General features: G+C 35.7%; 1 protein-coding gene and 1 long non-coding RNA gene across 2 annotated transcripts; one reads left to right on the forward strand and one right to left on the reverse strand.

Annotated features, from left to right (window-relative positions):
* The first annotated feature begins 6790 nt into the window (after nucleotides 1–6790).
* LOC113066784 (uncharacterized) lies at nucleotides 6791–10545 on the forward strand. Its single transcript, XR_003279222.1, has 4 exons — nucleotides 6791–7213; nucleotides 8303–8343; nucleotides 8436–8550; nucleotides 9910–10545. It is a non-coding gene; the product is annotated as an uncharacterized LOC113066784 (long non-coding RNA).
* A 1008-nt stretch (nucleotides 10546–11553) lies between these two features.
* Nucleotides 11554–12675, reverse strand: LOC113066785 (C-C motif chemokine 2-like). Its single transcript, XM_026238806.1, has 3 exons — nucleotides 12471–12675; nucleotides 12236–12350; nucleotides 11554–12075 (listed from the first exon to the last, which is right to left on the reverse strand). Exons 1-3 carry the CDS (start codon nucleotides 12538–12540, stop codon nucleotides 11964–11966), a joined length of 297 nt encoding a protein of 98 aa, XP_026094591.1. The 5' UTR covers nucleotides 12541–12675; the 3' UTR covers nucleotides 11554–11963.
* Nucleotides 12676–13444: the final 769 nt, after the last annotated feature.

Below are 13444 nucleotides of genomic sequence, written 5' to 3' on the forward strand. Positions count from 1 at the left end.
GCCCTCTGGACCCACTTATACTCAGAGTCCATTCAGAACAGGTTCTTCTGAATCTCTCCTTTCTTCTGTTTCTTGGAATCTGGAACTTTTACACATCTAGAGCAGATTACAGACAAAGCATTAAAACTGCATGAATGTAAAGTAAATACTAAAGATTAGTAACATATCGAGAGAATACTCACACAATGCGTTTGAAAGGGCAACTGCTGCTTGTCCAGAAATAAGACTCCGGCCGTTTCAAAGCTAATCAGATATTGATTTTTTTAATGCAACAGATACTGTTTACGCTCATAATTGCTTTAGTGCCTGAAAAAGTGAAGAGTTCACTAGTAAAATGTGATTCAACATGTTTTTACATTTTTTTATTCTCCAGGTTTTTTATTCTCCAAACAGCGATGAAGTCTTCATGAAGGTCTTCATTCTCCACCTCATGAGAGACAGAGGTGAACTGCCAGCAGTCCTTTATATAAAGACTGTGATATGGTTTTCTTGCAAAAGAAAAGAGTTGCATCTCTGGTCTATTCTTATTAAAACAAAATTCTGTCTTGAAACCATCTGACCCTTTATTCAAAGGTGTTGTTATATGTGCTAAAACTGCATATGAGCAGGGGGAAATAATTTAAGGGGTGTCAAAAACCACACACAAGCACCCCTGCATTTATAGTAGTAAAAATGTCAAAAGTATTCTTCACTCAAGTAGAAGAACACATATGTTTAAAAAGACGCCGGTAAAAGTTGAAGTACTGACTACACTTTTTTTTTTTTTTACTCGGGTTAAAGTAAAGAAGTATGGGCTCTGACATGTACAGTACTTAAGTAAAAAGTAGCCATTACTAAAAAATAATTTACATTTGAAGTAAAAGTGGCTAAAAGTTCCTGGCTGAACAACCATCATATACAACACAAGCATAGAAAAGACTAAGCTGATAAAAAAATAAAATAAATTGCTATCACGTAGACCACATCCTAGATTGCAGGGTGAAACAACTCTTGTCCCTGGAAACAACTCAAAATTATTATGATGCTTTAAGAATGGCAAAACTGAGGTGAGTTATACTGTAAATTTGACTGAAACGCAAGCAAAGACAATTAGAGTGCAAGCAAAATTCACACTTGTTTCCCCCTGTTAACATGCAGGGGGCCTCTAAATCATCAAAAAAGGTTTTATTATTTTATTAAATCTGTCACAATATATATTTTTTTTTGTCAGGAAATCTTATGGACACCTCTCTAAAAACATATGCATTGGATGTTTACTTCTAATTAAAGTGTTATTTTTCCTATTTCTACCCAAAATAGGGTGTTGTGAGCATTGGTGAGTACACACGTAATGTAACGTCTGTTTCGTTCACACTGGAGGGTGCTGCGCAGAAAGTGCACAAGTGAGACTCAATGAAATAATATCATTTAATTATTATGTTGCAGGAAATTTAGGATTTCCTGCTATTGCTGTAGTTGAATAAAATGCAGACAGACACTTTTAGTCTACCTGATGAAACATCAATACAATAAATATATGATATACAACATTATATGGTTTATCTGTGTTCTTAAATCCATCTCGGGTAATTTTCTAAGAGTACTGATAAAAGAAAAATCTAATTAAGTACAGTAATGAAGTACGCCCATTTGTACTTACTTCCCATCTCTGCACTGTGCTTATGGTTCTATATAAAAATATTTACAGAGAAATAACAAAATGCCAATAGGGCACCAAAAATTAAACACATCAACAGTTTCTAAAAGTCTGTGAGCTTGTAAGAGTAGGTCTATCATTACCACAGAGAGAAGTTGAGTTATTAATATTACATACTGTACTTGGATGCCAGTAGAGCATTGCATTGATTTAAGGTGTCTGTGGGAGGTCATTTTAGTAAGACTTTTTATTAACCAATGGTTATATGGGTTATCATTTATTGTGCTTTTATTAATCAAGATTGCTCAATAAGAAATTATTAATTTTATCAATAATATTTGTTCGTTGAATAATAATCCTACACTGTACTTTAGCTGTATATTTTGTGGACATTAACCTGGCTTTTTATAAAGTGAATTTCTAAAGATGTCTTCTGACTGTGATTTTTCATAATACTTATTCCGCCCTCTAGTGGAATATTGAAAGAGTAGTTGCACAAATATTTAAAAATAAACGTAGTTACACTAACTGCCACTTTTCTGTCGGGACATTATCCATTACTTTTACAGACATTTTGGTAACAACAATGCAATAAGTGCGGAATTCAAAACCCCAGTAAAACAATAAATAAATAAATAAACTAAAAATGTCTTTATTTTAATAGAGTACATTTTGCCAGTCAACACTAAATCAGATCTTCATGATCATATAAGAATTTCACCAAAACACCTAAACTCACAATTAAACTGAAACCTTGAGCCTAGGGTTTTTGTTTGTTTGTTTGTTTGTTTGTTTTTTTTTGTTTTAGTGTAGTTTCCCAATGAAAACCTATCAGACCTATCCATTTTTATCAGTAGGTGGCAGTAGAAGACTTCAGACGGTTTCCGGTAGGACCGCTGTTCTGTAAAATCAAAACCAGATAATCGATTTTGTGTTTATATTATTTATATTAAATGTATTTATATTATTTATTATTTATATTATTTATATTAAGTATTAAATGTGCTAATTTTATTCACATTAAGAAAAAAAAAAAAAAAAAAAAAATAACACCACCAGAGGTCAGGCGAGAAGAAACAGTGTGTCTGGAGCATCAGACTTCCCTAAACCTCAAACATCTACCAGACACATTAATTTTGCTTCCCTTTTTACCCTGCAAAAAGCTGAAATACACTTCAGCGTGAATGGCGTTTTATTTGTACAAGCTCTAGCCGAATATCCACAACTAGTCTATATAAAACATTAACAAAAGTTTCCAGGTCATTTTTGTGTGAGTTTGCATTTAACTGTTAGACCAACTGTAGTTTGATATTAAACTAGGCTAAATTTTAAGAAAGATTACTAAAATCCATTACAAATAAATTTAAGAAACCAAAATTCAGTACATTTTTTTCATTGTCTCTGCAGCATAAAATGCAATAACCTAAATTAGAATATGCAAACAGAGTAGACCTATCGCACTCTCATTTTCGTATTTGTAATGTAAACAACAGAGGATGTATCATAAATCATTGCAATAAGTGATATTATTGTCATTTTGAATACCATTTTATGCCACTGATTATATTATCATGTTACAGAATAATAATGCAAGAAGACCTTCCAAATGACAACAAACTTTTAAACATGCAATGTGTAATATTTACAATGATCTATTTATAGAGATGCAATATATATATATATATATATATATATATATATATATATATATGTATAAACTATGTTTTCAGAGGTGTATAAAGACCTTTCGTAATGAACTGTTATGTTTTTAGAACCTTAGATCAAGCTATTTCTATCTACATACACCGCAGGTCCCCTTACACGGAAGTCACCATCATGTTTTTACAGTAGCCCTAAACAGACAAACAGAATGATGAACAAGTCATTAACATTCGCAATAACATTTATTTATTAAATAATTAAGTAAAAATAATTTCTTGATTTATCTTTGTAAAGAAATCTCATTGCTATGGTGTCTTTACCGACGACATCTTTACCTGTGTCAGCCACCATCAGCACCGTAAGGGAGGGGTGAGCGAGGACTGAGCCGTTCGTTGCAATTTGCAACCTCACCGCTAGATGCCGCTAAAAATTACACAGTGCACCTTTAATTTTTAAGAATATTTAGAACATGGAAATTAAGTATCAAAATATTAAATACCTTAAAATGGCCATATCTGCAGGTGAAACTTTTTTTGTAGAAGCATTGTTTTAATTTGAACTAGCACCTCATGACTACACCACGTTATGTACGAGAAGCTGCAAAAGTCACCGTTGCAAGCGGAATGTACAAAGCATGGTGACATAAATTTTTGTAATATAAATATAATGGGTGATATATTGCGACACCAAAAATGATTGAGGTCATGTACATATATTGCGCGATAAGTCAATAGATTGATTATTGCGCCCAGTTCCGGGGGATACATAAGATGTCGGCGTTCCGTTATTAGCACTGGTGTCAAAAGTATTCACATTCATTTCTCAGGTAGAAGTATAGATACTAGGGTTTAAAAAGACTTTGGTAGAAGTTGAAGTATCAACTCAAGCTTTTTACTCAAGTAAAAGTGTAAAAGTACAGGTTTCAAAACTACTTAAAGTATAAAAGTAAAAGTAATGCAAGCAAAAGAAATGCTATTAAGAACAAAAGCTTAGGCCGCGCTACAGGGGGCTATTGTACGAGTATAACAAAGTTAGTATAGCCTACTCATCACAACATTGTCATTTGCGTTGTCAATCGCAAACGCTAATTTATTCAAACGTCTCCCTACCGAACTACTGTACCTACAGTAGCTTAATTTGAGCTTAATAAGAGACTGGTTTTCCTTTGCTAAGGTAAGGAAACTTTACTTCCTTTGCTCCTATAAACAAACTCGTGAGACAAACATATCTCAGAGGCGAGCACCCTGTCAGATAACAGAAGTGAGAGAAAAGTGTTTATTATTTTTGAAATGTGGGTTTACTATAGGAGGCCTTTATTCAAAAGGTTGAAAGCGCTTGTGTTAGGCCAACTGATCACCATCAAAATCAGTTAGTCCTAATGACCTCTAGCTTCTCAGTAGCTGAATTCTGAATGCCAGGTTTTGACCGCTACCTCTGCATTTTAAATCACACAGATAGATAGATACATACATACAGTATCTGGATCTAAAATGGACAGCATCACTTCCTTTTACCAACATGACGTGTATTTGTGGGCCGAAAAGAGAACTAAGCCGTGTTATATTTGAAGATGACTTCTTTCAAGTTCAACAGCAGAATACACATGACCACAATCCTGTGGTTAAAAACACCACTTACTCCACTGTACGTCAGACTCATAAGCTCATAAACTGTTTCCAGACCTTTCCATCTCGTTTAACAGAGCAATGTTTAAAAATAACTACGTTATTAATTATGTACAGTAAGTGAAGAAAATTTGTTTGTATAGAATGACGAGTTGTTTTCGCAATTACTAAGTAAGCAATGTTTGCCTCATTACTCACGTGCTGTTAAGTTTCAGTGTCTAAGTGAAGCAGGTAAATATGAAATATTTTTGTCTTTGTATGATTTATTTTTGCTGGAGAAACTATTACTTCTGCCAGATGTAACCACGCCCCTTCTTTCTACGCTGCCAGGCGTAACAGTATGTTTACCTGTCAAGGTCTAGCGGAATCACATAGCGTGTTAAAGGTGGGGTAAGCTATTTTTCAAAAACTCTTAAGGGGGGGGGGGGGGGGGGGGGGGTGAGATGCTATTTCATACATACTGAGTTTTTTACACTGTTAAAGAGTTGGATTCCCATGCTAAACATGGACAAAGTTTAAAAAATTAAGTTATACGTTTGAAGGAGTATTTTTGTTCCAAAAAAACCTCTTCCGGTTTGTCAAAAGTTTCGGAAAGTTTTTTTCGAGTATGGCTCTGTGTGACGATTGAGCGGAATTTCCTTATATGGGTCCTAAGGGCACTTTTCCCGGAAGAGCGCGCGCTCCCGTATAGCAGAGCACAGAGAGCACAACAGACATTCACTGATCAGAGCGAGAGTGTCGCGAAATGTCACAAAAGAAGTGTGTTTTTGGTTGCCAGGGCAAGACAACCCTGCACAGATTACCAAAAGAAAAACAGCATTAAGGGACCAGTGGATGGAGTTTATTTTTACAGAGCATCAACGGAGTTGTGCAAGTGTTTTTGTTTGTTCCCTTCATTTCGAAGATGCTTGTTTTACAAACAAGGCCCAGTTTGATGCCGGATTTGCACATCGTTTATTTCTTAAGAATAATGCAGTACCAACGAAAAAGGGTCACAATCGTGTGTTGGAACCACAGGCGGTGAGTAAAACTGCTTCAAATATCTCTGTGTTGTTAACTTAGCTATCAGCGCGTAAGCACATCAAGTAAACAACATGCGATGTTGTCATCAAACTGCACTTTCCACATGTACAGATTAAAAAAAAAATAAGAAAAGACGACATAAAGTGGAACTTAGTCATTTTCCAAAACCGCTAAGCAAATATATACAGTTTCAGTACATACCACATAGAGAAGTCCTGCTGTAGTCGTTGCTGATGCTGCTCTTGTTCAATTTTAGCCTCTGGATCTGATTCTGGATCATAAATATACGCTGAATCTGACTGTTAGCCATGGTTTGTTTTGGATGATGTTTTTTTCCTCATGGTAATGTCACAGCTTCCAAACGCTCTCAACGCAAAAGCCTACTGGCGCTTGTGATTCTTTAGCTCCGCCCACACGTCACGCCTCCAGGCTCTCGTGTTTTTCCAGGAAAAAAGCGGTACAGACTGTCTTTCTCTTATAAATATAATAAAACTACACTGTAAAAAAAACCTGTAATTTTACGGAATTTTACTGTTTTATTTTACAGTTTTTTCCACGTAATTTTGAAATACAGTTTAAAATTGTAAAATTACAGAAAGAGACTGTAAATTTACATATCTTATGTAAAATCACATGAAAAACTTGTCAATGTGCATAACGTCCCAAAAATATTTTTGAAGATTTATTTCACATAATGCGCTATATTTATATGTAGTATGTGCAGTATGTGTGTGTGTGTGTACGTGTGTGTGTGGCATTAATAATATAATGCCATATTTTTTAATAGATTAAAAATATAAATAACAACTGTACAAAAGTTAACGTTCATTATTATTATTATTATTATTATTACTATTGATATAATATGTTGTATATGTAGCCTACATTGCGTGTTTGCATAAAAGAGCAGGTTAATCCTTTTTTGAACAGGTTTGTTGAAAAATCCTTCTCGAAAGAATCGTATTTCCAAAGTACTGTCAACTGACCACATCTTCTTCCGCTTGTCAAAATAGTTCTGCTCAGTTTGGTGTTTTATTACGGATTTATTCTCATAGTACCGTTTCATAATTTGATATAATAATATAATAATATGCTGATATTAAAATTAAAAAAAATAAAAAATGTAATATTCGAACTGAAGGAATTCCCGCCCTAGCGCAAGGACACATTCTCCTCCAAGCACGCAGTGGAGCTGCTGCGCGCGCAGAAGGAATAACTCGACCTTCAGTTTCACGGTCAATCTTCAATCTGAGGCGAAAATAAGCAGGTAAAGTTCATGTTTTCTCATTTTGGTCATTACTAAATGCTATTTCTACTATATATGAGTTCTAAAATTTAGAATGTTTACCTTTTTGAATCGTTAAACCAGTATTTCAAACTTCGGCGCTGACCAGTGCCGTTAGTCGTTAAGTGTGGGTAACTTAACGTTAACTTCTAATGTTATTTTGTCCCTGAGGGAAAAACAGGCTTACTTTAAGGAAAGTCGTTAGCTGGTTGTCTACGATACTGTTATTAAATATTATTATCATTTGTGGTTTAAGAACTCATAAATTTAACAGTTAGCTCAGTTAATGTTAAGTTCGAATATGTAGATGTTGCCAACTTTACCGAACTTCGACGCATAATGCAGTGTTTTTAATCAGTTTTGATATACATAATAGTAGGCGTCGTCTAAAAGCAAAAAAAAAAAAAAAAAAATCATATTTTTCGAGGCGAGATTGGATGAAAATTCTGAATTTAGAAACAGACTCATTAGGACCAGCGCTTAAAGTGACGCGCGATTTGAAACGTTATGTTCGTCTGCATTTCTCCCTCTTCAAGCACTGGTTATTACGCTTGTATAATGAAATTCACTTAACTACTTTAATTTGTCTGCATGTTTTACTCTTTTACTTCCAGATATAGTCTTATTGAGGGTCTGAAATATCGTTACAGTCAGTATTTAATCACTTTTTAATAAATTATTTCTGTTGGTTACCCTTTATATCTGTCTATCGGTTAAGCAAATATTTAAAATATTAAAAGTGTTTCAAAAAGCTGGTGAAACCATTGACCAGTTAAAATTGTGAATGAAAAAACAATGTCTGCAGTGTGTCATCTGAGAATTCATATAACCTTGTAATCTTGTAATCTACGCCTAGGGAAAAAAGTTTCACAACTTCTGTTTTAATCACCCTTCTATAATTAAAGACTGTTATAGCTTATAGGGATTATTGATAGACTCACTGATAGGGATGAACAGGTGGCGCAGATAAGGTTCAGAACCATAGATATAAAACATTTATCAATATATTTCTTTGTATTTTTGTAGATTTCCTTAAAATTTCACATTTACATGCTTTTTTTCTCCTTACAGATAAGTTCAGTGAGTGCTAAAACCATGGTCAACATGAAAGGGTGAGTTGCAAAATGCAAAGATGTTCACATATTACACTTGTAATAGTTGTGGTGTTTATGGTTTATGAACTTTATGTTTTCTGTTCACCCAGTCATAGTTAACGACCACATCACCATCTTCTGCAACGCTCTGATGTTTGCTTCATACAACTGCTTGAACATTTCATACCCAGGAAACCAAGGAGAAACGCAAGAGATTGTGCAAAGGTAAAAACACACACTCATACACTCACTCTCACACATATCACACTCACACGTGTGTTCTCACACACACTCACACTTTTTCAACACACACTGAATTACGCATCCTTACATACACTCACTCTAACACACACACTCTCACACACAGTCACACACGCACCCACACACAGTCACACATGCCTACTCACACACACAGACACTCACATACACGCAGTCACACACACACATCCTCACACTCACATACACATTCTCTCACATGCATTCTCACACACACACTCAATGTCACATATGCATCCTCACACTCTCACATATACACACGGTCACACACACATCCTCAAACTGACACACTCTCACATACACACACTCACAAATGCATCTTCACACTCGCACACTCACGTCCACATTTGCACACATGCATCCTCACACACACACACACACACACACACACACTCACTCTCTCAAATGCATCCTCACACTTACATACTCTCAGATACACACACTCTCAGAAACGTTTCCTCACTCATACACACACTCTCACACGCATCATCACACACACAGTTACACAGTTTCACATACTCTAACAAATGCATCCTTACACTCACACACTCTCACACACGCATCCTCACACACACTCTCACACACATTCTAATACAAACATCCACACACTCTAACATAGACAGTTACACATGCAACCTCACACACATTCTCTCTCTCACACACACACACTCTCACACGCATCTTCACACACAGTTATACACTTTCACATATTCTTACAAATGCATCCTTACACTCACACACTCTCACACACGCATCCTCTCACACACACTTCCTTATACAAACATCCAAACATTCTCACATAGACAGTCACACACACTCTCACACACACTAACATACTCTCACACGCATCCCCACACAACCTTCTAGGGCTGCATAATTAATCACATGCGTTTTTCAGGCGTGTCTCGTCATTAAAGTCGGTCCTGTGATTAGTAGTAAATATCCATCACCTGTTTTCAAATTAAGCAACATTTAATAAACAGAGCTGTAGTTCACTGACAAGCTATGCAGTATCCTGTTCATAATCTAATGCGATTCATCTGCAAATGCATCTGACAACTGCATGTGGTTAATTGTGCAGCCCTACATGCATCCTCACACTCTCATCCTCACACAACACACTCTCTTACATTGTCACAACCTTCTTAGTCTGCCTCACACACAACTACCTCTCACATACTTCTTCACAACATCCACCACAAGCATGCCCTTTACAAGTTCTTATTGTTCTGCTTTTATTTTAAATATATTCACAGCATATGGTACAGTCCATGTTTTATTACTAAATATGTTTTTTTTACTCAACAGATTCCTTTTTAAGATGAACCCCGAGAAGGGATCGAAAGTGGAGAAGACCACATCGAGAAAGAAATCAGCAGTCAGTCCAAAGGTTCTTTCACTGATTAACAAGATTGCGGACTTTGAAAGGATGGAGTAAAACTTGGAGTGTCAGATCTTCCTACATTGCCTAGCAGAAATTCTTGACAGTGTCAAAGACTTAAAATACTTGCTGATTATTTGCTTTCATGGTTGATTTTTTTTTTTTTTAATGCATCATCTGTTGTCAAGATGAATTAATCTGTTCACAGGTGGTTCAGTTTTAAGGACAAATTAATTCTTATTTTTTATTTGTTTACCAATTTGCTATATTGTTGCAGTTTTGAACAATTCTTTTGTGTGTTGTTGCAGTTATTAAATATATATATATATATATATATTATATACTGTTGCAGTTATGAAAAAAAACTGAATTGTATGTGGTTGCAGTTGTGATCTAATTTAAACTTTTGGGCTTATTTTTTTATTGGAATATTGTTGCAGTTTAGCTATAATCTCTATACTGGTATATTGTTGCAGTTTTGTACAAAGAATATTAGTAAATTGCAGTCCTGAACAAACTATTTGTATATTCTTGCAGATTGGTCAATAAATTATTAAAACACATTTTTGCACTTACGGCTGATTATTTGAATTAAAGCAGTGTTCAAACTTTATGATAATTTAATGGTTTTTTTCTTATTAACTTTCCACAATATTTATGTAAAACATCTTATCAAACATTAAAAGCTGAAGAAAATACAGAAAATATGTAAAATTACAGCAAAAAACTGTATTTTTGAATTACGGAAAATTACTGTTACTTAATGTGCACGTTATTTAACGGTAATTTTCCGGCACCCCAGCTGCCGGAATTTTACCGTTTTTTTACGGGATTTTTTTTTACAGTGTAAAGACTTTTTGGAGTTATGAAGGATGCAGTACTACTCTATAGGTAGCTACTCAAGATTAACAGGATATTGAGTGAAAACAAGCATTTCAACCCCCCTTTAAGAAAACTGATTCGGGCGTCTGTCTAATCATGATGTGGAGGAGACCATGTTTAGTGCACAGGATGCAAATAAGCCGAACAGAACGATGACAGAAAGATAGAGATGGCAGAAAAAAAACAAAAAAGGAAAACGTCTGCTGAACAAAAGACGGCTTAAGGCAATAAGTCAAGAAGTAGGACCCGTATACTGTAAATATCGGATCAGCTTTACAGCGAGAACTCAAGGAGCAGATGGCCTGCTATCGGACTTCGAGGTTGCTTTATTTCTTTGATAGGTGAGTAACACCTTGACTGCGCTGCAACAGCTAAAGTCTTTCTAGTACAGTGGACACGACAAAGTGACCATTGAAAATAAGTTGAAATTTGTGTCAATACGTCATGAATAAATGAAAAAATATCTTACACCACCTGTAGGATGCCAAAGCGGATATATGTGGCAACATTTCCACGGACAAAGGTTCAGCAGGTTGCATGTTAACAGGCTCTTGCATGCAAATACGAATGTTTTCAAATGTACAGAAATCTCGAAACTGTACGATCTCTGTAAGTGTGAACAGTGTGAATCATGGCAAAAGATAACACAGGATAACCTTTGTACAAATGAACAAGCATGAAAAGCCAAATAGAGACTCAGAAAGTCTTTATTGTGAGGAGGTATACATTAGCACAAACCTACATAAACAGATCTTGATCATAATATGTTGTCTCTAATGACACATTACAAAAATATTTCATGTTCTTCTTTAAAGTAGTTTATACTTTAGGCTATCTGCAATACTCTATTTTTCAGTACAAAACACTATCCTTAGAAATGCAATAGTAAGATAAATGACAGACGAGTTAAAAAACGAAACAATTCAAACATCATACATTCTGGATTTTTTTTAACCCCATAGCTTCAGTATGCTGATTAGTAAGTGACAATGCATTTGTCAGGTTTTTTCTTTCTTTTTCTTTTCAGTTTTGCGCAGATTCCACACTTGTCCAGTGCCTCAACAATGGTTCAGAAGTTGACGGACGCAGGTCGGTCTGATCACAAGGTCCCCTGTCTTCCAATGTTCCTGCTGTCAATGATCTTGATGTGCCCCTTTACCCATGAGTCAGTGGGTCTGGCACACACGTAATGACCCTTCACAGTCTTGAACCTGCATTCAGAGAAAATCAATACCATCAAACACAAAGTAACTTGCTCTTGTAGGTTTAAAAATACTTAAAAATATGCTCAGTTTAATAATGCGAATAATAATACTATTGTGCTTTTTATCCCACATACACAAAAACAGAGTATATTGTTGTTACACTTACAGAACGGCTTCGTTGGGGCACTGCTGGCTCGTCATGCTGTATTCAGCCACTCTTTTGACTGGCATGGGACGGTCCGAAAAGGAGAAACAACATCTTTGTGGTCCAATACGTAAACCTAGATTAAAGAATACACAACCAAGTTTTTGTTAAAATAGTATACAATTAGACTGTATGTTGCACAGATTATAATTTAATCTTTTTCAATATGTTAATTTATCTTTCTCCTCCATCTTACCTTCACTGAGGCTAACTGCGCACAGAAGCACGACCACTGCGGAGAAAACGATGAAGCGAGAGGCGGTCATTCTGGCCGTTCTGTTATATTAGACTGGCTGGATGTACAGAAGGTCTGTTTGAGGTGAAGCACTCAAGCTGGATTGCTGCTGTGTGGCTCATTGTCCAAACTATCAGCCTTTATAGAGACTCTTCTGTGAGGGGGCTATCCCTTTATGCGTGGAATTTGACGAGGGATTTTTTTTATTGTATTCACCCACACGAAAAGAAAGTCCGGCAGTATCTGCCGTCATCACACGTGCTTCTGACCTTCACAAGTCATCTTTTGCTTTCACTTCCTCTTTCACTAGAGTGGCTTAAAAAAAAACACGCACAGCCACACTGTGTGCATTATACAAGAAGGAAATTAGATGCATTTACGCCCATGCCGTTCCAAACACAAAAGGCATCATCGAGAACGTCATGAAGTTCGATGAATGCATTTGGTATTTCCGAGTGGACACACATTTGGCCAAATATTGTGGATTTTAAACAGAGAATAACACATGAGAAAGATAACATACTTTGGTCAAATATAATTTAGCTGAAGGGTCCGATTGTTCATTTTTGGGTGAACTGTTACGTGTTTGCCTTGTTTTCTGTTCTCTCTGTTGTGACCAAGTTTTCCTGATTTGCCTGATTATGTCATTCAGTTCGCCTGTTGTCTGTTAATCATCTCATTTGTTCACTTCGTTTGGTTCATTCCTATAAGGCCTCAGTTTTCCCTTAGTTTTTGTCCATTCTCCATCTATGTTGAGCTGGGTTTTGTGCATGTTCTCCTGGATTTATCTGATTAAAGGACTTTTCATTGATCTCCTTCATCTTCCTGCAGTTTACATCACCAACACGTGACAACTATACTGTCCCAGTCAATTTTTAAACTATGCACCATTACCGTTTTTTCTGTTATTTTGCAATAATAATAATAATAATAAT

Source organism: Carassius auratus, chromosome 50, assembly GCF_003368295.1.
Source record: "Carassius auratus strain Wakin chromosome 50, ASM336829v1, whole genome shotgun sequence".
Classification (NCBI taxonomy): Eukaryota; Metazoa; Chordata; class Actinopteri; order Cypriniformes; family Cyprinidae; genus Carassius; species Carassius auratus.